Here is a 22,717-nt window from a genome sequence, read left to right on the forward strand (position 1 = left end):
AAAAAAAAAAAAAAAAAAAAAAAATGTTGCAGGAAGATTTCTTGAGCCCACATGTGCAAGGCCAGCATATGCAATCTAGCAAGATCTAGAATCTTTTTTTTAAGTCAATTTCAGGATGTTGCCAAGAATCAGTGATTCAGTTATGAATAAGAATTGTTTTTCCTAAATGTTTTCATCATGAACCTATTAGAAAAATTGGCAAAATGGTCGTATAAAGAGCTAATTCACAAGACAGGTAGTTTTGTTTGTGCTTCATGCATGCTGGGTGAGTTCTCTACCCACTGATCTACAGCCCAAGACTTTTTCACGGCTGATACTACAGATGTGCATCACCATGCCCAGGCAAAATACAGAGTTTAAAAAATACAACTCTTACTATATGAAAATGCATTTATCTGGACATTGTGGCATGTGCCTGTAATTCCAGTGCTTACAAGGCTGAGGCAGGAGGATCCCCAAGAGTTCAAGGTCATCCTGGGCTGCATAATGAGATCCTGTCTTCAAAAAAGAAAAAAGAAAAACAAAGAAAGAAAAAATATACTCAACCTTGCTCATAAGGAAGAAAATGCAAATTAAATTGTAATGGGGGGGCTTTCTTTTTTAACCTAGTATATTTGCAAAGATCAAAAAGTTTAGCTTAGTGCAGTGGCTTATACTACACTTGTAATCCCAGACACTTGGAAGGCTCGGTCCGAAAAACTGCAAGTTTAAAATTATCCTGGAAAATATAGTGAGACCTGGTCTCAAAAATAAAGTAAAAAGGGCTGGAGAGAGAGCTCAGTTGTAGAGCATTTGCCTAGCGTGCCTGAAGCCATGGGTTCAATCTCCGGTATCCCCAAAACACGAGAAAAATAAGGTTCAACATCAGTCATCATTGTTAATTTTTGTTGTTGTTGTTGTTATGCTATGTGCCAGATACACTGCTGGGTACTTTTATACACACACACACACACACACACACACACACGTTTAACTGAGAACGCTTTGGCCATAACTATAAATCACATGCCTTTGGATACAGCAGTTGCACTTCCAGGAAATTATCCTACGAATATATCCCCATACATAATAAACATACAGAGACATTTGCTGCAGTATATTTTGTATTTACACATGACTCAAGTTCACCTAAGTGCCATTAATAAGAAGCTAGTTAAGTTATGGTTCATCCATTACAATGAAGTTCTGTGAAGTCATTGAAGGAGACTGAAGAAGATCTTGTATTCTAGTAGAGAAAGAGCACCAAGGTGCAGTTAGCTAAGAAGTAAAAATAGCAAGGTATGGAATAGTATGCTGTCGATTGCTGTTAAAAGTACACACAGCCACATGTGCAGGCTCTCCCAGGAAGGGTACACAGGTCATTGGGAGGGGCAGGTGCCTCTGAAGAGTGACTGGGTAAGAAGCAGGGGTAGAAGGGAAATTTGTCTATTTGTAGCTCACATGTTTTGTATGCGTAGTTAGAGTACATATTCAGAAATAAATAGGTGGGTAGACAGATTTAAAGTGGCTAGAAAAAGATGTGCAAAGTAGATATATGGAAAAATGTTCAACATCACTGGTCATTTGCAAAATGCAAATTAAAACAATACTGAGAATATCTCACCCAGAAAGAATGGCTGCTATCAAGAAAACAACTAAAAAAAAAAAAAAAAACACCATAGACAGCCCGGGGATTTAGCTCAGTGGTTCTGCTGACTGCCTCCCAAGCACAAGGACCTGAATTCAATCCCCAGGACCAAAACAAAAAAAGGAGAGAGAGAGAGAAATCAACTAAGAACAAACACTGGCAGGGATGTGGGGGAAAAGGAACCCTTCTCCACTGTTGGTGGGAGTGCAGACTGGTACAACCCCTGTGGAAATCAGAGTGGAGATTCCTCAAAAAGCTAAAACTAGAGGCCAAACGTGGTAGCACATGCCTGTAATCCCAGCGCTCAGGAGGATCCATGAGTTTTCAGGGATGTGGGGGAAAAGGAACCCTTCTCCACTGTTGGTGGGAGTGCAGACTGGTACAACCCCTGTGGAAATCAGAGTGGAGATTCCTCAAAAAGCTAAAACTAGAGGCCAAACGTGGTAGCACATGCCTGTAATCCCAGCGCTCAGGAGGATCACCATGAGTTTGAGACCAGCCTGGGCTACATAGTGAGTTCCAGGTCAGTCTCAACTATGTCGTGAGACCCTGTCTCAAAAAAAAAAAAACTAAAACTAGAGGTTCCATTTGACCCAGCTATACCTCTTCCTGGGTATCTCCCCAAAACAATTAAAAGCATCATACCACCGTGATATATGCCCACGTGTGTTTATAGCAGCACAGTTTGTAATAGCTGAGTCTTGGAAACAGCCCACATACCCATCAGCTGACGAGTGGATAAAGAAGATGTGGAGTTTTTTTAATACAGTGGAGTACTACTCAGCCATAAAGAAGGATGAGCTTGAGAAATTTATAGCTAAATGGATGGACCTTGAGCTCATACTCCTCATGAAATAAATCACACACACATGTGTAAATACCACATCGTTTCTCTGACGTGAGGAGCTGAATGTGGGACTGAAATGTATAATGGATGTTGGGAAATGGGAAGAAAGTGTTCAGATAGGAAGGGGAACAGGGAGGAGGGAGGGGGAAAGGAAGGGACCAGAAAAAAAAGTGAAAATAGAAGGAAAAAGTGGAAACAAAGCTTTCGTACAAAGGGAAGGGAGAGAGCTTGAGGCGGGAATGGGATAAAATAAAATAAATTTTATTTAAAAAAGACAAAGATAGGATGTGGAAAAAATGAGAACCAAGACCTGGCATGTAAAGGTACAAGATCCCAGTAATGAATGTGTCTGTACTGTCTACCTAGAATGTACCAATAAATTCAGTTTTAAAAAAAGTATGAGTGGAAGGCTGTTATTAAATTATCAAAATCTACCTTGAAGATTGAGTTTACCAAACTGGACAAGTTGAAGAGTCTCCAGGTGTCCAGTCTCTGCTCCCACCCTCTGCACTCCTGTCCCCCGTTCCACTTCTTTTAGGTCACTGTGATGTCCATCTGTATCCGTCCTGTGCTGCTGCCCACTCGTCCCAAGCACCCTCCTCTGTCCTGTAGGCTGCCTCTTGGCTTCCCGACTACTTCTGCCTTTCCCTGCCAGCCACAAAGCCATCAAACAGGCAGCACACCAGAAACAAGGGTCTGGGTGACCCAGGAGCCCACTGAGTTTTCTACACAGGATTTTGGCCACATTCTACTTCCCAACCAGGCCTCAACCACAGAAATCCCAATTCCTGAGATGCACCCTGTGGAGATTCCCAGTGTGGGTCAAGGCTGTAGTGTTTTGTTTGTTTCAGTGCTGGACCTTGCAGCCCTCCTGCGTGGGCTTCCCAGAGTGCTGGAATTACAGGCATGCACCATCATGCCCTAGGTTAAATTTGAGGCTTTAAGAAGGATGATGATCACATATTTGTTTTTTTAAATGGTGGTGAATATAAAATCACACACCCCCCATGCTAGCACAGGGAGGTATGGTGATATTGACATTATTTTTTACGCCTTTGCTTAGACTAATTTAACATGAAGATAAACTCAAACGTAAGTCATTGTGATTATGATTGAAAAAGGGTACAGCTCCTTGGACTAAACCACAGGTAGGCACTTAGCTTCATTCACCTGATATGCAGCTTAATCATAGCGCCTGCCTAGTAGCTGCTTACCTACCTGGACTTGCACAGGAAGATGCCTGAGTACATCCTCAGCAGTGTCGCTGGAAAGAGTCCGAGATGGTCCCCGTGGTAGAGATGGGGAGCCTGACTCACCCTACCTACAGGGTAGGTTTCAGGTTCTCTGACTCCCATCACAGAAGAAGAATTTGCAGGATGTGTCAGTTAGGAGGCACACAAGGGGATTGGCCAGGCAGGACTTTTTAAATGCACACTCAGAGAAGCAGGATGTGAACCCTTCAAAAGGGAGAGGATACTTAATACCTTGAGCTGGGTATATGTATGGGGGAGTTAGAGGCAGAAAGCTGTAGAATTTGTGAATCCGGAAAGAGGGGATTTGATGTCCAGACTGACAGCTCTTTCTGCAGGGGAAGGGTGCAGGCCCACTCATGGGTGACAGAGCTGTAGCCAGTCCGTAAAGGAAAGGCCCCTTCTACGGGTGAAAAGGGTTATTGTGTCTTTACAGACATTAAGAGTATTTGCTTGGGTTTGTTCCCGAACCTGCAGTTCTTATCAAGAGTACAATTTAAAAATTATGATTTTTCGTGTCTCCTTTCCACGTGTCTTACGTTTCCTGTCCCACCTCTGCAGGGACAAGGGCTGTAGGAGACTGACATGACAGGAGAAAGCAGTGTTGAGACTATCTCCAAAGGAAATGTTGACTCTGGGTAAGAATACTGATTCTGACAAATTGTGAAATCCCAATTTCAGTCATCGTACTAGTGAGGCCTGGGAAGTGAAAAATAGTGAGCTGTTAAGAAGGTTGGTACAACCTGTTTTGTGTTTATGTATTGTGTAACAGTGCGCACCGGGGTTTTATTGAAACCAGCGTGAGGTGAGGTAAATGTCAGGCTGACTTTGTATGACCGTCTCACTGTCTGAACTTCCTGCTGAAAAGCTTTCAGGGCCTATAACCGATATGTAAATGGGGCTGGAAATAACCTGCCAAGACCAAGGGAAGCTCGATCGTGTTTCCAGCATCTGTTGCCTGCTGCCGCCGTTTCCTGGGTACTTATCTGTCTCCCTGATGCAGCCCTGAGTGTCCTGCCAGCAGGCACCAGCCCGGTAAACATTTGTTGAAAGAGGAGATTGGGTTTTTCATTTGTTTGCTATCCAGTTAACTCTTAGTCACTCTCCTTGAAAAGGCTGTCTTCTGTTTATTTATTAAAAAACAAAACTTGACTTTCATATTGTTGTGACTTGCTGTACAGCTTCATTGATGGAAGTTACTGAAAGGCTGTAGGGACGTAATTCCACTTCCCACCCACATCCTGGGTCACGGTTTGGATTCTGTGAAATTTTTGTGCATTGCTGACAAGACCTCGGATGTAAGGGCCACAGGCAGAAAAAGAAAAAAAAAAATCTCCACTGCTAGGAATTAACTTGCCTGAGCCTGTGGCACCTTTCAATAAACAAAAACCTAAAATGACATGGATCCATGGGCGGAATTCACTTCCTTTTTGAAATAATACACAATTCGTCCCACGTGAATCAACATGCGCAAGCACCCGGGGCAAAACGTTAAACCTAGGGCTGCAGGGCAAGAACGGATGTTCCCTGCCTTAGAGGAGCTTGGCGTGGTGGCTGGATAACTGAGACATTCGGGAGAAAAGTCAGAGGCTCAAAGGCATCGAAGGATCAGGAGCCTGCTGAGCTCTAAAGTCAGCAGCAGGAAGGAGGAGACAGGATGGTACCAAAGGCTTCGAGGAGGACGCACCCCGGCTAGAACCATCGGGTAGAACTGGCGCTGAAGACAAGAGCGAATGTAAGGAATGACATGGGAACTGTCTAGGATGAGGCAGTTCCAACTTAAGCACAGTTGTGTGCTTCGCAATAAAAATGCTGGGCCGGATGCAGAGAGACACACTATCGTCTTTCAGCACTAAGCTAGAGTCCCCGGATCAACCACCCACCACTTTGTCCCCTGCCTGACAAAAGTGCTTAACAGAGAAGAGCCGAGGTCAGAGTGCAGCTCCACCCCAGCCCACACTGGGCTTCTTGTGCTCTTCAGGGCTGCTCTGCTTGTGCCCAGGGCAAGGGACGCTTCGTGTCTGCCAGGCTCTTCATCGGGACCACTTCCAAACAGAGGGGCACCTTCCCTGAGTGCTTCTGAGCCAGCCCAGACCTTCCTACGCGGGACAGCTGAGGCTCTACCTCTGAATCGAATCTTCACCCTGCCTAGAATTTGGTGAATGTTTCATTAAATTGGGGGACGGATTATTAAAGTTCCACACACAATTATTCTCCCTACTTAAATGAGTTTCTCAAATGGATTTATGCCCAGTCCTTTTGAAACATAGGAGCGACTGTTTGTCTTCAGGGGTAGAGAGAAAAGACAAAGATATAGTCTAAGGCCACTTAACTGTTCTAAAACACTTTGAGTTCATAAATTAAATTGCTATGATTCATAAATGCTATGATTAAAGTTTAATAATTTTGTTAAACCAAAGCAATGTTCTTATAATAATATTTCAAGGTCTTCCATGTACCTTTTGTCACATAATGCAGGGCAGCTATGGACTAAGCCCTTTTAATATACTTAACCCTATCTGAAGTAGGTCAGGCCTCTGTCTTCTGATATCTGCCTGCCTAGGGCAGGAGAAATGCTAGCCACCAAATGAGAACGCTGCGAACACCAAACTTGCTCAGGGGTTGTTATGCATCGGGCATCTTTGTCAGGCGTGCTTGGTCTCGATTTTGACACGAGGGTAAGACTAGTAGTGAGGTCCGCAGTATTCATATGCTATGGAAAGTGGTAAGTAAGCAACCATAAAAAAACCTACATGACGGGAACATTTAGAGGTGGCTGTGTAGTCACATGCAGGCGAAAAGACCACATAGGTCTTAAATTGGGGTTAAAATTATCAAACGTGAGAGAGCAGTACCGTCTGATTTTGTCGTATTTTATGCTTAGCTACTAATGAATTCTTGCATCCGCTGCACAGAATGGCATCCAAAAACATCCGATCCATGAGTTGCACCTTCTCTTCTCCCTTCAGCATTCCTTTCCTTTTGCTTTCCGTGCTGGAAACTGTCCCCGGATGGTCCTCAAAGTATTGACAGAAGGAGCTTACGTCTGCGTCTACCATGGTGGTGGTCATTCATTTATGCGTGGTTCGATGCGCAAACGCTTTTGATTTGTCTTCCCCTCACCTCCCCTCCACTGTCTTTCTTACCCAGGTCAGCCTGCTTTTCCAAAGTGTATCGATCATGACCGCTGCCACCGCTACTCTAGACAGTGGTGTAGTGTAAAGATGCTTACGATCCTTACCCCACCGAGAGCTGTCACAGAGGAGCTAAGAAATGGAGGACTAAGTGGATGAGAAGAGGGATGGGTGGATGGGGTGGGGGAGAGCGTCTGACTCTGAGAGGTCGTATAAAGGAACGCCGTACCGACGGACAGAACCGAGTTTCAATACCGACCATAACAGATGCTAGCTGTGTGAACTGGGGTAAGATGTTCAGTGAGAGCCTTAGGTCTTTTCATCTGTAAAATGAAAGGAATGAGCCCTACGTAGCCTGCACAGTTGTAAAGCTTAGAAACTAAATTGCTTAGCAAAATGTGTGGTTAAAGCAACAACGCAAAGTGGGACTTTCATCACTACAACAAAAGGTGATAAGTGACCTCAGAGAAATGCAAACAGAGGGAGGAGTTTCCCAACACCTGTAGAGCAGCCAGCCACTGTTGTGTGTTCCTGTGTGTGTGTGTGTGTGTGTGTGTGTGTGTGTGTGTGTGTGTGCGCGCACGCGCGCCTGCGCACAGAGGCCCTCCCAGCCTTCAGGTGATCTTCTGCCCGCAGGTGATCTGCTGCTCCAGCACACACCTAGACTGGGCAGCGCCAAGCCACACAGGACCCACAGGCACAGACCTAGGGAGCTGAGCAAGTCCCTGCGGAGTCAGTTACAGTACAGCAGGTGTGACCAGCAGATACTGCCGCTGAGGCTCCAGCCACGGAGTGGAGTGAGACTGGAGACTGTCACGGGGCGGCTGTCAGAGTTGATGGGCTCGGTGGTCTGAGGTCGGAGGATCATTCCTCTCTCCGCAAGGCGAGGTTACGTCACTTCGGTGTTTTTCCTTCCGCCTCCTTCTGGATGTCTAAGGTGAAGCGCTTTACTCTCTTCTCCAGCTCAGAGGCTGAGAATGGTGTGGAAGAGAAAAAGAAGGTCTTCAGGTCACCAACAGCCCAGTCCCCTACCTCATCCGTGGAGGCTGAGTCACCCGACCAGAAGAGAAGCATTTGTCTGCGGTGAGTCTGTTGGGCTTGTCGTTCTCAGGATTGTGGGAAGTGCTAGAGTTTCTAGTTTTATGGTTGTTGTTAAGGGTGAGACTCGACTGTAGGTAAATAAAAGGCACCGGGGCTTCCCGTCCTCTCTCTTCCTGGCCACGGCCTTTTCTCCTCCTGCCCCAGTCTTCTGCAGAATGGCTCCCCTTTCTGAAAGCGCTGATTCTGCTGAGACGAAGCTGGGAAGACCGCTCCCAGGTGTAGAGTGGGCAGTCCTGTGCAGGCTGGACAGCTTGAAGAGCCTGCTCAGCCTCTGGGTGCGCACACCTGGCCACCTGCTTCCCAGGGATCACAGAGGCATGACGTCTTGTGACTGGGACGCCTGGTTTGGTTGTGGAGCAGCCGAGAAGTGATTTGGAGATGTGAGACTACAGTCCCATCACTCTTAGAAGCACCAGCTACCAAGCAAGGCCTTAAAGCTGCTTTTTAGCCCTTAAAAGAGTCCAGCAAAACTAGTGGTCAATGATAGGTAAAGGGGGGTTGTTGTTTTTCTCTTTGATTTTTTTTATGGCATTGAGGATTGAGCCTAAGGCCTTGAACATGCTAGGTAAACACGGTGCCACTGAGCTACCTCCCCTGCCCTAATCTCTGCCAAGGAGTGGTTGCTCTCTTTCCCCGTTATTAGAACTGGAACTGCTACCTTCTCCCTCCTTTGGCCTCTGCTAAGAGAACTAATTCATGCTTTTCACTTCTTTCCTGGCCCCCAGCCCAACTGTGTACTCCACTCAGGACCAAGCCTAAGTCCTAGCTCTTCCCCAAAACTCCCTTCTTCAGACTCCTCCGATTCCTGCCGGTGCACCCATCTTTTTGGATTCCTGTTTTGTGGCATCTTGCTTTTCGCTATTTTTCCTTTAGCCATTTTTCATCAGAGAATCCAGCCTCATTCACCAACTGAGTTTCTCCAAAGGGCACAAAATGAGTTATTTCGTGTGTCTCTCGCCCCTGTTAACTATCTGTAGCAGTCAGCTACTCACTGGCTTTACTCCAAATTCCCCATGTTCTTCTGAGAGCATCAGTAGTACATGTGTGGAAACTGCGTGGCAAACACATGTGCCTTCCGAGAGGGCCCTGCACTGGATTAATGCCCTGTTCGTAATGTCGAGACGTTCATAGTAAGTTAGCATAAGGGACCCCATACCTTCAGTTTGCAGTGGGCTCCAGTCCTGCTCATAAGCACCTGTAGGAAGTGAGGCACCCAAAGAAATCACGGCTGTGCAGAGAGGTCAGTAACTGCGGTGACTTGGAGATTATCAAACAGCTGCTGTGCTTGGCCCATCTGCCCACAGTTCATGGCTCTTTATAAGATCTCACCATGTCCTCTCCAGTTCCATTACTACTTGAATCGGTAGAGCTCATACATTCAAATCAGTCAGTAGGATAAATAAATTGGAGTTTGGCATTTGTAAAAAAGTAGCTTCATTTTCAAGTAGAGCACACACGTTTACTCATATTTCAAAAAAAGTAATCTGTAGAATTCCTAGGGAATTTGTATCTGTGAATAGGCTCAAGACCTGTAGCTGAAATCAAATCCGTTTACCTGAATTGCTGAAAAGACTACGTATGATCTTATATTGTGTCATGGGCTGTCACGAGCAACCTGGGATATTATACGTTCCGCCTTGTCACAGCAGAGAGACAGTGCCCAGTGTCTCTCAGAGGTTGGTCATTTGTGGCTCTGCGCAGTATCTGAATGACTTCAGAGTCTTCCTAAATTGAACTAAATGTGTACCAGAGTCTTGTTTTAAGGAGTAATAATAACATAGAATCAGATTTCTTGGGGACCGTTTCCCCGATAAAACAGTGAGACAGGTACACAGTTATCAAACCTGTTCACATCCGTCCTACTTTTAGAGATCCTACATATATTCCCCTTTGATGTGATGGCTTGGGCTGTAGAGCTGAAGAAATGTGCAGAACCACACACCTGCTGCAGTGGAGAGCCGGGACCGTAGTGACCTCAGAGGAGATTCCGGAGCTCTGACCTTTGCCTGTAACAGGTCTCAGACTTGAACTTCAGCCTGCTCCTTCCTTCCTTCCTTTTCTTTTCTTTCTTTCTTCTTTTTCCCTTCTTCTGATCTCACTTTCATTATTTTCCCAACCTTGTCTCTCTTCTCCTCGTGCCCCATGCATTGCTCCTCCTGTTAGGCCCTGTGTGGGAAATCACCCTGTTCTGCTGGTCTCCTCTCCTCTTGCCTCTTAGACTTGTCCATCTCCACGCCTCCGCCTAACTCCAAGGATACGCATTGCTAAATCGTGTGCTGCCTTTTTAGACTGTGTCTGATGCGTGCATCCATGGGCTGCCAAAGAATAAAGACGGCCTTATGTGCCAAGACACCGTAGCACAATGCCCTCTCAGTTCAATTAATACTTGTTAAACATTAATGGGTTCTGAAACAAACATTTTCTTTGATTGAACGATAGCTGCAATTTAGTCATTTGCCCCAAACAGACCTCTTCATGCAGATATAAATACTTTTAAAATAGCACTTTTAAATAACGTAATTATTTTCATATCTCAGTTGCTATTTCTGCAGTGCGTGACTAGTTTGCAGATACCGTCTCAGCACCTACAGTATGTGCTGTGTAAGTGCCCTAAAAGTATCAAGGATGATTATCTCGAAGAGAAAAACAAACGTTCATCTGCTCATGACATGGTATAGTCACTGAGATTTATTACAACAATGATTGGCACAGCAATTCCATTTTATAATCTCCCTGGATTTTATTTCCCTAGGTCAAAATCCAGTTTTGATGGTACCTCTTTAGCAGGTGACAAGCATGACTGTAAGACAGAAAGCAAAAATGACCCCAAGACTGAAAGGAAAAAGTCTTCATCTTCCAGCCAGGTAACAGGAATGGAACATATGTTGTCTCAGAGGATGACGGTTGTTTGAGCCACTGGAAAGAAAGAGCCCAAGTACACAGCTTCCTGATGGCCAGGGGTAATATAGGATTAAGTTTACAGAATTTAAAAAATCAGACAGGCAGCAATTCCTTGGGTCAATTTTTCCTCCATATTAGGATCCACAACTGACCTTTCGGGCCATGTTGAGGGGCCATTAACGCCATGCTGGCCTCCAACTCTGGACAGTACTCACAGAGCAGAGACCAGCATAGTCATGGACTTGTCTAATTAGCAGAAATGGAAATGGGACATTCTTATATCAAAACTACGGAGTCTTTTAAGAAACCAGCTGCTCCAAAAGAAGGAAGACCTAAGACCAGGGTCATGGATCTTCAGAAGTAATTTTATTTCTGCAAAGTCCAGTTTTGTCATACAGTGCACTTTATTTACTTAGGGCTGGAAATGTAGAGATTTGGGTTTTGGTTGTAAGAATTGAACCCAAGGCCTCTTGCATGCTAAGAACATATTTCACCTCTGAGCTACACCTCTGCCTAGCCTGAGACGTTTTTGCACTTGTTACTTTTTGATACATTACCCCTTCATACTTGAATATGTACCTCCCAAATCCTAAAATAAGTAAATAAATGAAAACTGTTGAAACATCCATGAGATTTAACTAGATATCAAATTATTTGAAGTTTCACAGTTATCCTAGTTTTTTTTTAAAAAATCTCCTTTATAGAAGTTTCCTTCTCAGGGAATCAGTCAAGAGTCAGGTATTTATTCATCATGCCAATTTTAATTTAGGTCGATCCAGTACCTTTGGGGGGGCTTTTATTACACTGACATTTTTGAAGAGTCCATAGCATAGGATATTGTGAACCAAGTGTGCAACCAATGCTGCCTAGCCGTTAAAAGTTTCAGCAAAGCCCCCACTGAAAACACAAGGTACTTTTCTGGGTGCCAGGTCCACACCTAGAAGCAGTGTGAAGTGAAGTACTTTAACAAGGTATTTCTGAAGTAGACTTGGAGGAACCATCTCGTTTTGATGACCTGGTCTAAAGCTTTTTTTTTTTAAACAGCAGTTTATCGGACCACTTTTGCCATAGAGACCACTCCTATTTGGATCATAAACCTTCAGGGGCCTATGCGTGCATTTGTCTGTTTTCCCCGCCAGACTTCTTTGCAAACCTCCCAGGAAGCAGAGTCATCCTGCAGAGGGAGGACCTCACTCTACCTCTTAGGAGCTCTGTGGCAGGGCCTTTGGGACTCAGTGTTCCCAGCGCAGTGTCCTAACCCCTGGAATGGGACACCGGGCTCTCAGGAGGAGGAGGATGTTGTGAAAGCATTTTGCAAACTGAATTTCTGGTTGTCCATTGTCATTGCCATTGTTGCATAGACGGATACCTTGAAAATGAAACGGTTTATAATGTTTGAGACTCCTGGTTCTTCTGCTTCCCCAGGAGTTGGTTTTCTTTTGTATGAAATCCTACCTGTCTGCTTCTTAAGCAGATGCCTTCACAGTATTGCAGTGGTGACCACACTGTCCCAGACAGTGGGTTCTTAGATGTGTTAGCTCCAGAAGCCTGTGGCACCCCTCCTGGCAGGTTGTGCTTTTGTCCACTGGTACAGAAGAGGAAACTGGGCCACAAAGCTATTAGTGACCAGGCCCTTGCTCACACCAAGGAAGAAAGAGAGCCAGGAGTTAATTTAGGTTTTTTCAGGGTGAAGTCTTGAACCCCTCTGTACTCTGCTGTGGGTACCCACTTGTATCTACAGTGCCCTGCAGTGCAGCACCTTCACCAGTAAGAATCTTTAGCATTTCCTTTCATCTTACTTGTCCTGCCCTGTTATTGCAGCTGACCCCAGCTACACCCTGTGGCCATCCAGCAAGGTCCTAATCATATTTGAGAATGAAATCTGTGAACCCCAACTTCTACTGTGTCTCATTGAAGGATCAGGGAGGATGAATTTTTAAAGACGGTGTGAAGGGAAGGAAAATTTGTGGATTTGTTGTTTTTTTGGTACGAGGTATCAAATTCAGGACCCTGCGCTTGCAAGGCAGGTAGCAGCACCACTGAGCGAAATCCCCAGCCTGAAAATTTAAAGTGGAGTTAAAATTTGTGATAGTCCTCAAAAGCATATAAGAAAATCTGTGTTCTGTTCTCCTTGCAGTATAAAGCAAATATGCACTTTCACAAGTTGTTTCTTGATGTCCCAACTGAGGAACCACTGAGGCAGAGTAAGTTCTGACCTGTTTGACTTCCTACGTGCTTGAAAAGTTGACTCATTAGCTTGGAAGAAGGAGGGCACATCGTGGGGACCCAGTTACTGGGGGAGTGGGTTTCTTCCGGGAAGAGATCGTGTGGTATCAATGGCGGCTGCAGTCTGTTCACCAAGCACTTTGAAAGATGAGTGTCTTCACGTGATATGGCTTCATCCGGGTCATTCCAGAATGATCCCTTTGCCTTTTGTATTTATTGCTGAAATGCATGAGATTGAATCATCCTGAGGTTTAGAATAACAAGCCTCGGTCAAGAGAAGCCTAATAAAAGGAGGCCAGTAGGAAACACAGGTCTAAGTGGAGAGGTGCGTTTTACTGCCTGTGCTGTGCCGGATGTGGCGGTCACACCAAACACCTTCCCAGGGAGCCTCATGGTGGGCCCTGAGGTTCACATACTGCCTCTCTCCGTGCACAGATGTCAAGACCAAGAGCTGGATTCCTGCTGTGGTCCCTGGGAGAAGGTGTAGTTAGGTGCCCTTCCCCTGGGAGGCTGCATGATTCAGTGAGTCCTGAGTGAGGCTCCCCAGCAAAAAAGAACTGGAAGCGGGTGCTGATGTTCGCACGCGGTAACACGCTTTCCGGAACAGAGTAGGCTTCTGCACTGCGTGTCTTGGTTTCTCATGCACAGCGTTAGGCTTGCCTTCACCACTGATTCTGTATGACTTTAAATTTAAAAAACTTTAGGGCCAGGGATTTAGCTCAGTGGTTCCGGCGCCTGTCTCACAGGTACACGGACCAGAGTTCGATCCCCGGAACCAAAACAAAGCTATAGTGACTGCAGCATTAGCCCACTGGCAGTAACTGAGAGGGGGGTGGTAGAGCTTTGGAGTGTAAGTGTATCATCGTGCCCATGCTTAAATTACCAAGATGTAGACAATTTTTATTTTAAATAAACAATTTTCTAATGGAATTCCGCGTGGTGTCGCTACACCTGTTGCTGTTTTCCCAGGCTTTACCTGTGCTCTGCAAAAGGAAATACTGTACCAAGGAAAGCTCTTTGTGTCAGAAAACTGGATTTGTTTTCATTCCAAGGTCTTTGGAAAGGACACTAAGGTGGGTATATGTTTACAGAAGAAAGCTAATCCTGTATTTTTATATATTGTAAATAGAAATTATTTTACATTTAGCTTATTTACGTCATGATTATGCCTTTGTACCAAGTTTCTTTTGTGGCAGCACCAAATACTGCAGACCCTAAAGCCTCCAGATGACTGTCGCTTCCATTTTTTTCCCTAATTACTAGTCTCTCTCATTTCCTTAAACCAATACACATTCTGCCTCCGCCATTCCACACCCTCAACCCCTTTACCCAGATGTCACCAGAGATACTCCGGACTTGTTCACGTGGGGAGGGTGTGTAACTGGCTTTGGAGGCATTCGTTAAAACCAAAACACTTTTTAAAAAGAAATATCAGTCTTTGCACCACGTCCACACGTCCAGAGATGTAGGACAACGAGCCTGTAAATAAGCTGCTCACCCCCATGAGCAGGAATGAGTAGGAGCTGGAGCTCTTAATGCTCCTGGGAGAGGCAGTTCCCACAGCCCCAAGTATTCACTGATCCGTCCTCCACCTGTCCGGTGGATCTTCTCATTCTCATCAGACACAGAGTCCGTGGAGCCGGGGTACACGACAGCCTGAGTGTCGATGACAAGTACCTGAGGTGCTGGCAGTTGGCCCAAGGCACCACCTTCTAAAATTGTGTTGTAGGAAGGGAAAAGATAATCCCACCCTGCTGACTGACGTCTTCACCTTTGAGTTTACGAAGGCCATGAGAATAAGTCGGAGAAACACATTTTTGGATTTGTATGACTGCAGTGGGAATTCAGTCACTTGACTCATGATTATGAATGGGCTTTTATGCTCATAAAGTAGTGGATTAAAAAGTTTTTGAGTACACATACTTCATTTAAATATTCTTCCTAAAGCCAATAATGATCATTACCAAGACCACTCAACAGATACGATGGAAATTCTTCATGGTATTAAGATTATAAAGTGAAACAGGTTATTTTTCTGTTGTTTATTATGTAATGTTATAAATATTTAAGTCATTGTCTAAATCAGTACAATGCAAAGCAATTTTTGTGTGCATGTGTGTGGTACCAGGGATCGAACTCAGGATTTTGCACTCATGAGGCAGGCGGCAGAACCACTGAGCTAAATCCCCAGCTCTTGCAAAGCAGTATTAAGTAGTACTCCACCATGGATCTCTAGATTTTAGTAATGTTTTCATAGAGGAGAGAAGGGGATTTACTAGTGTTGATTAGTGTGAAAAGAAAGTTCTCAGGGAATCAGAGTCAACATCTCTGAGCAGATAAACACCAGTTGTAGTTGAAGACATTTTGTGAAAAAAATTACTCATTTTTAAGAGATGCGGGCATTCATAGAGGGAGAGAGTGCAGTTTTAAGCTAATGTGATTCTACAATGTTTTTTAAAATCATACTTCTATCTAAAAGAGACGTGACAAAACAAGCCAAAAGGAGTGACTTCCTTTTTTTAAAGACATAGACATCCTTTTGCACGCTTTGCATATGCTATGTCTTATCTACAAAAGCAGAAGATGGAAAATTAGAAGGGCATTGGAATCAGACCCATGACAGTGACTTACGTGTTTCTTCCCCTCTAAAGATGGTATCAAAAGAGACCTGAAGGGTCGGGAATTTAGCCCAGTGGTTCTGGTGTCTGCCTCTCAATCTCAAGGGCCCAAGTTCAATCCCCAGTACCACCAAAAAAACACTACTGAAAAGAGACCTGGGCCCAGAGATGCGGCCAAATTTCCTCACTGTCCATAGACCTCTGTCCAGCATGATTCGGTATAATCTGGAGACTCCCAAACTATTTATTTACTCTAGAAGGAAGACCTTTCTAAGCACTGTAGTTTGAAGAAATATTAATAAAGTATAGCTTCTCTTTAATCAGCCAGGTATATGTCCAGGTGCCAGTAAAATTTACATGAGCGTCTCATCTCATCTCTCCTCACTGAAGAGCATTGCACTTTCATTTCTCAAGTCTGACCTGTGTGACTTTCGAATTCATGACGCAGCTGTCCCATGCCTTGGCAAAACCCAAGTTTATAGAGCCTTGTGCCTTTGTGTTGCCACTGAGAAACAGAATTGGACTTATCGGCTCCCTTAGTATGTATTTAACTCCTTTTTTTCCCCCCAAAGTTATCCCAACTTTAAAATTTAGAATTATCTCCTGCCCTCTAAAATTCTTGTTGAGTAGAGTTCTCCAGAAAAATAAGTTGTAGAAGATATCTAATTTCAATTGTTCCCGTAGTCTTCCTGACTTAAATTTAGCAGGGCAGTAAATAACCCCACCTCAGAAAACCACACGTGAAGGCAGACATTCAAAAGTAAAGGCTCATCCTGTTTCCTTCACCTGGCGTTACCCACACAAGGCCCGCCCCTGCCCACTGGCCTCGTTGATCTCTTCAGGAACACTGTAAGCAAAGCATCTCAACAAAATAAACGTTCAAGTACGTGTGTGCATCTGAGAAAGGAGACAGCACTGTTCTTTTTCCATCCCTGTGTGTGACTTTATTTTCAGGGATCAAAGTGATAATGAGTTTCCCTTCAAACCTTCCCCAGTTGGAAGGATATAACAAAATATCAGGAATGTCTGCTATTCTTTATTCCATCTGATATATTTTTAACTTCTTTATATGCATGACCTTTAGCAAATCACATATCTAAATAAATTTCATTATCTCTTAAAATAGCAATTTTGCAGGCTCATCATAATTCAGTAACATTACCATCTAATAAATATTAATAAGGATAGCTTCTATAGTTATTATCGTTCCTATTAGAAGCAGAAGGAGCTTTGAGGTTTTTTCCCCACCCATCTTGATTTCATGAGTCAAATGAGGAAATTCTTATTTGGTACTGGACATTTTTATATAGTATATTATTTAATCCACAGAAAATTGTGAGAAGTAGACAAGACTGTCTCTGACGTGTAAGTCAGGAAAGAACAGCCCAGAAAGGATACCTTAATGTTTGCATAGGTGATGTAGATAGTAACAGAGCTAACTTCACACCTGAGACTTTCCATCCTCTGATGGCTCTCCCCGCACCAGTTCTTTCTAACATTTTTTTCCACCCACACGCACCCAACACAGAGAAGAGGGGCTTGTGGAGATTAGCCCAAAGTTGGGGCCGAAAGTGTGAAACTTCTGCAGAGTCTGTGGCTCTAATAAAGGACAGTGAATGTAAATTCTCCATTCTAAATAGAATGGTTTCCACCAAGACCGTCAGTAGGAGTGGGGACCCCGCTCTCCTCTGACTTTGTGAGCCTGCACGAAGAGCTCGGTGACACCATTTATGAGATTCACGTTTTTACACGAAGGCGCGAAAGCTTGATGCCGATGTTGATTTCTTTATATATTATTTCCTTTTCTTCCTTTAACATGTAGCTTTGAAGTACTGTTCTGTGATGTCTAAACCAGTGTTAAGTTCCTGATTGTGTTTCAGATTGCTATTCCTGCTTTCTCGGTAACCCTAATAAAGAAAACCAAAACTGCTCTTTTGGTGCCAAATGCCCTGATTATAGCAACAGTCACTGACAGGGTGAGTATACTCTAGGGCAGGGCACCTTCGCCTTGTCCTCTGAGCTCTGTTGCCCTTGGAATTTCTTCTGTGGTGAGGCAGAGATAGTCTTTAAGACTAGCTTGTAAAATTATGTACTAGAGGGCCGGGGATGTACCTCACCTGTACAGTACCTGCCTGGCAAGCACAGCACCCTGAGTTCAATTCCCAGTACCAAAAATATAAATTATAGACTAGAGACATTTATGTAGTATGGTTTCCCTTACAAGGTGATTTATTCCAATATAATTGTTGCCAGTTTTAAGTTTCCAGCTGACTTAATTATACTTGCCTGACCAAGGTCAAAAAAATAAAATTTTTTCCTAACTTGCTTTCCCTAACATCTCTTTGCTCAGGCTACACTGAGATACTCAGTTCTCTTATATTACTTTTTTTTTTTAAAGAGCCAGATTTGTCAGCACACACTTGTAATCCTAGCACTTGGGAGGCTGAGGCAAGAAAATTACAAGTTCAAGTGCAGCCTGGGAAACACAGTGAGACCCTTTCTGAAAAATACCCAGAGACAGATTAAAGAAAAACAGAAGGCAAGAGCAGGGACAACCTTGCTGATGGGGTGAGGCAGGGTGATTCTGAGGACTCCCAGGGCAGGAGTGGTCGGCCTCCCCCTGACCTCTGCAGGTACTCACAGCGTGAACGAAGCTCATGCCTGCTCTGTAGTGGCACCTTCAGGGTGAGTTCCGACACCCACTTTGCTGCCAGATACCCGAGATTCTCTTCTATCCAGAAACTCTGAAGCTCTTGTTGACTACTGGGCTGTCCCAGATGTGTACAAGCAGAGGTATTTCCTCTGAAAGTGGCGTTGATGAGCTGGGTGTGTGGCTTAGTGGTCCAGTATTTGCCTGATGTGCCTGGGGCCCTCGGCCCAACCCCTCAGCCCTGCAAAAAGTGGAAAAAAGAGTGGCATGGATGGGGGGAGTAAAGGAGGGAGAGAGAAAGAGAGAGGAGAAAGGTAGAAAGAAAAGTACTGATCTCCGCTTGACGGAAGGGAGTGGAGTAGTTTGGTTGCTCATTTTTTGGTTGAAATCATTATTTCATCTTTTACCTACTGTTTTTATGAAGGCATAAAATCTGTGTTCCATTTCTAACCATACTAGGTGCTTTATAGAGAGAACAGGGGAGATAGAAAGATAAGAGAGGCTATAGTGATAAGCTAGAAAATAACAATATATCTGTTTGGAGTTTTCCTTTCAAAACAAGCATCAAGCACAGCTTGCCAGGTACACATCAAGCGCTTTCTTTATGTTTTCTCATTAACTCCATATCACCACCTCATAATGAAACATTCTTAAGCAGCGTCCCCAACGTCACCCACTTAACAAGGGTCAGAGCCCAATTTTGCACCTGGATCTGACACCAGAACCCACAGTGTTCACCACTCGGAATACAGCACTATTTATTTGGAAATTGTATGGTGTTCTCTTGTTGGTGAATGAGAGGGGTCCTCTCAAACTCACGGAAAGGGTGTCTGAAAAGATTTCGTGGCTCACATAGATGGCAAAAGTGAATTTTTATATTTTTCTGAATGTACCATTTATGGTTAAAAAAATTTTTCCTTATGTCATTTGTCTCCAAATCATTTGTCTGGCTATTGTTTTACTCCTTTCCCGTATCTCGTTTGTAAGCATCCACTAGAAAATCTCCATATTTGTACAGAGAAGAGTCTGGAAGTAGCATAAAAAAAGAACTAGCCTGTTGGAGCCCCTGGGAAGATTTAATGAGAACCTGGGTCAGAGGCGAGAAAGAGACTCATGGGAATTATAAAATACCTTTCAAAACAGCAAAACTGGCTGAGGAAGAAACTTTAAAGGGGATCTGGCAAATATCCCCAGACTTTCCTTAATGTTTAAGACTTTCTTATCTTTTTTCAGGCACCTTTAGACATTTGGAACCTTCATTTTGCCCTGCATTTCTTTATCACTCTTCACTTGAGTTTGGGGTCGCACTGCTGTTGTGGGGGAGTGTACTTGCTGTATTGCTGAAATGAAATAATAATTGCACAGCTGAGTGAAAGGAATGAGAATATAGACCAGAGATTTGTCTCTGGCATTTGAAAATGAAGAAACTAAATACAGATTTTCTGAACTCCAGGCTCTCACTTCTCACCAAGGAGTATCTGTTGTAATCATTCTCTTTTCTTTTTCAGTACATATTTGTCTCTTTACTCTCCAGAGATTCAACTTACAAACTACTCAAATCTGTATGTGGACACTTAGAAGTGAGTGTGACGTTCTGAGCTCCAGTTCCTCCTGTCTTTCTTTTGTATTTTTTATAATTTTTGTTGGTTTTTTATGATAGTTGATCTGGCTTTTCTTTTTTTCTTTTTTTCAATAATTACAGAATACAAGTGTCGGTAACAGTCCCAATCCATCTACTACTGAAAATTGTTTCGGGGCAGCTCGCCCTTCATCTCTGCCTCTGGTGAGTTGCCTATATAACTATGGAATCTCAGTGCAGAAGGAACTGGCTACATCCCATAGCAACACGCTGCTGACACCAAGATAGAAGGACTGTGGGGAAGACTTAGGACTAGTGTTTTGAGGACAGCTGAGGAAGGGGCCTGTCTCCCTAGAAGAGGGAACCATGGGAGGCCACACGCTTTTTGCTAGTAATTGAAAGGGGTTCTACAAATTAAAAGAAACACGATAGTCCATCCTGCTTAGTTACTAGTCAGTGAAGGTATTCATGAGGTCTTGCCCAGGGCATCATGCATGCTTGGCAATTGCTCTACCACTCGGCTACATCCCCGGCCATGGGTTTTGTTTTAAAAGAATTCACGAATCTCTTTGAGGAAGGGCACAAGTCATCTCATAGAGGTCATCTATGTTCAAGATGTTCTACTAGGATGTACTATAGGAAACCAGGAAAAATCGAAACTGATTCTCACCTTCACAGACTTCATAACTTAGAAAAGCGAATGAGACAAACTCAGAAATAACTAAAATAAGAACAAGAAAGACATAGCCATGTACGGTGATACACATCTACAATCTCAGCACTCCAAAGAGTGAGGCAGGAGGATCATGAATTCGAGGCTAGCCTGGGATACATAGTGAGACCCTGTCCCAACAAACCAAGAAAAGAAAGGCAACAGGTAGAGATTGAATCTTTTAGGCTTTGTTGACTGAAAGGTAAAGCTCCAGTGTGAAGCAGCCCCTCGCTTGTACAAGATTTGTGGCTATAACAGCGTATGTTTTCCCACAAGAGATCTAACCATTGCACCATCCCAAATTGGTGACATTAAGTGATTATTCCCAAATTGATTATTGTTCAATGTTTACCTTCAGTGAAGCAGCGTCTCCTACAAATCTTCATTTCAAAAAGTAGTGGAATTGAAAAATATGTTCACACCTATTATATAAGAATTTCATAGCAGTATTATTCAAATAGCCAGAGAGAGAGAGAGACAGTGTGTGTGTGTGTGTGTGTGTGTGTGTGTGTGTGTGTGTGTGTGTGTGAAGGTTCCTAATGTACTTTAACTGATGTGTGGATTTATTAGAATGTGGCATATACATATAATGGAATAGTATGTGGCTGTAAAAAGGAAGGAAGTGGTGATACATGCTACAGCATGAATGAACCTTAAAACACTCTAAGTGAGAGAAGCCAGACACAAAAGGCTCTATAGTGCATGAGTGCATTGTCATAAGCTTAAATATACCTAATGTACTTTACCTTACCAAACATCATAGTTTAACAACACTGTACAACCTAGAGCACTGATTGTCCCCCATCATGACCACACAGCTACCTGGGAGCCCCTGCTCCCAGCTACCACCCAGCTTCACAACAGAATAAAGGTCAAAATTCAAAATCTGACATATGGTTTCTACTATGTACCACTTTCACACCATCACAGAGTTATGAAGTTGTAAGTCAGACCCAACTGCCTATAAAACATTCCAAATAGGCAACCTATACATACAGAAAGCAAATTAGTTGATAATAAGAAATGGGGTAAGGGAAAAATGGGGAGTGACTGCCGCTGGTTACAGAGTTCTTTTGGAAATGTTCCGGAATAAGATATTAGTCATAGATGGACAACATTGTGAATATTCTAAAAACCACTGGATTGTACTGGATTTTCCCTCAAGTTTTAAAGCATCTATCTTATAAAAAAATATTGGGAAGTGGTACGTAATATACCTAGACACACATAACTTGGAATCCACCAAACCTGGCTCCATTCTGGGCTCCAGCTGAGTTGTCACTGGGGAAACTCTTTCATTGCTCTCAGTTTCTTCAGCTACTAAAATACCAGCCTCAGATTGTGGCTGTGAAGAATGGCTACAGTCATGCATGTAAGATCTGCATGCTGCTACTATGTGGTAGGTGTTCAGTAAGTCATGATGACATTGAAGAAATTTAAAATTTTCAATTTTGCATCCCCTACAAATTCTTATATAAAATTGAAATGAATGACCAAAAGACAGGAAATTCCAAGTGAAAGTCTGGTGATTTGCTTATAAAATGGATCTCTTCTTCATTTGGCAGCTTTAAATTGTTAAAAGCTCAGCCTATTTATATCTTTGCCGGGACATTTTAATGTGGCTACTTGTGTTTTTAGTTCTTAAGTATTTTGGAAGAGCCAGTAGAATACAAAGTAAAACATCTGTTTTTTCCCTTCTTATCATCTTTGTGTAATTTAAATGCAATATCACTGACCATTCTGATCCGTTGTGGGAAGAAAAAGAGGTAAAATTTTATTTTTATGATCTGATTTGCAAAAGCCATTTTCCCCTTTCTGTATCCAGTGCCTCTTTAAATGCTAGAGGTGTCTCTCTGTCTCCATATTCACACTCCTTTAGAACTTCCTACTTGTCTGTCTTCTGTATGTGTGTACCACTAGGTTTCTCTCCTTACGAAGTACTAATGAGTCTTCTCCAGGGTTACGCTGGACACTTTTCAGTCACCAGCATCCCACTTGCTTTTCTGGACATTGGTTGTTTGAAACAAGTTGGCCACTCTCTGTGGTCCGAATTCTAACCACCCAAAAGAAAC

At 43.5% G+C, this 22,717-nt stretch overlaps 1 protein-coding gene across 2 annotated transcripts in view; it reads left to right on the forward strand.

Annotated features, from left to right (window-relative positions):
* The window catches only part of Gramd2b (GRAM domain containing 2B), a 99,587-nt gene that overhangs the window by 66,977 nt on the left and 9,893 nt on the right, over positions 1 to 22,717 (forward strand). Inside the window, exons 1-8 of one of the 2 annotated variants that reach the window (XM_010627229.2) lie at positions 4,295 to 4,362; positions 7,822 to 7,941; positions 10,712 to 10,823; positions 12,998 to 13,064; positions 14,056 to 14,159; positions 17,585 to 17,680; positions 19,863 to 19,934; positions 20,057 to 20,137. In XM_010627229.2, the coding sequence (XP_010625531.1) occupies positions 4,310 to 4,362; positions 7,822 to 7,941; positions 10,712 to 10,823; positions 12,998 to 13,064; positions 14,056 to 14,159; positions 17,585 to 17,680; positions 19,863 to 19,934; positions 20,057 to 20,137 (705 nt within the window). In that variant the 5' untranslated portion in view covers positions 4,295 to 4,309. Of the gene's footprint in view, positions 1 to 4,294; positions 4,363 to 7,821; positions 7,942 to 10,711; positions 10,824 to 12,997; positions 13,065 to 14,055; positions 14,160 to 17,584; positions 17,681 to 19,862; positions 19,935 to 20,056; positions 20,138 to 22,717 lie in introns of those variants that run through there. The other variant, XM_010627228.3, reaches the window with a different exon arrangement.

Source organism: Fukomys damarensis, unplaced genomic scaffold, assembly GCF_012274545.1.
Source record: "Fukomys damarensis isolate Sample0158 unplaced genomic scaffold, DMR_v1.0_HiC HiC_scaffold_3, whole genome shotgun sequence".
In the NCBI taxonomy this organism is placed as follows: Eukaryota; Metazoa; Chordata; class Mammalia; order Rodentia; family Bathyergidae; genus Fukomys; species Fukomys damarensis.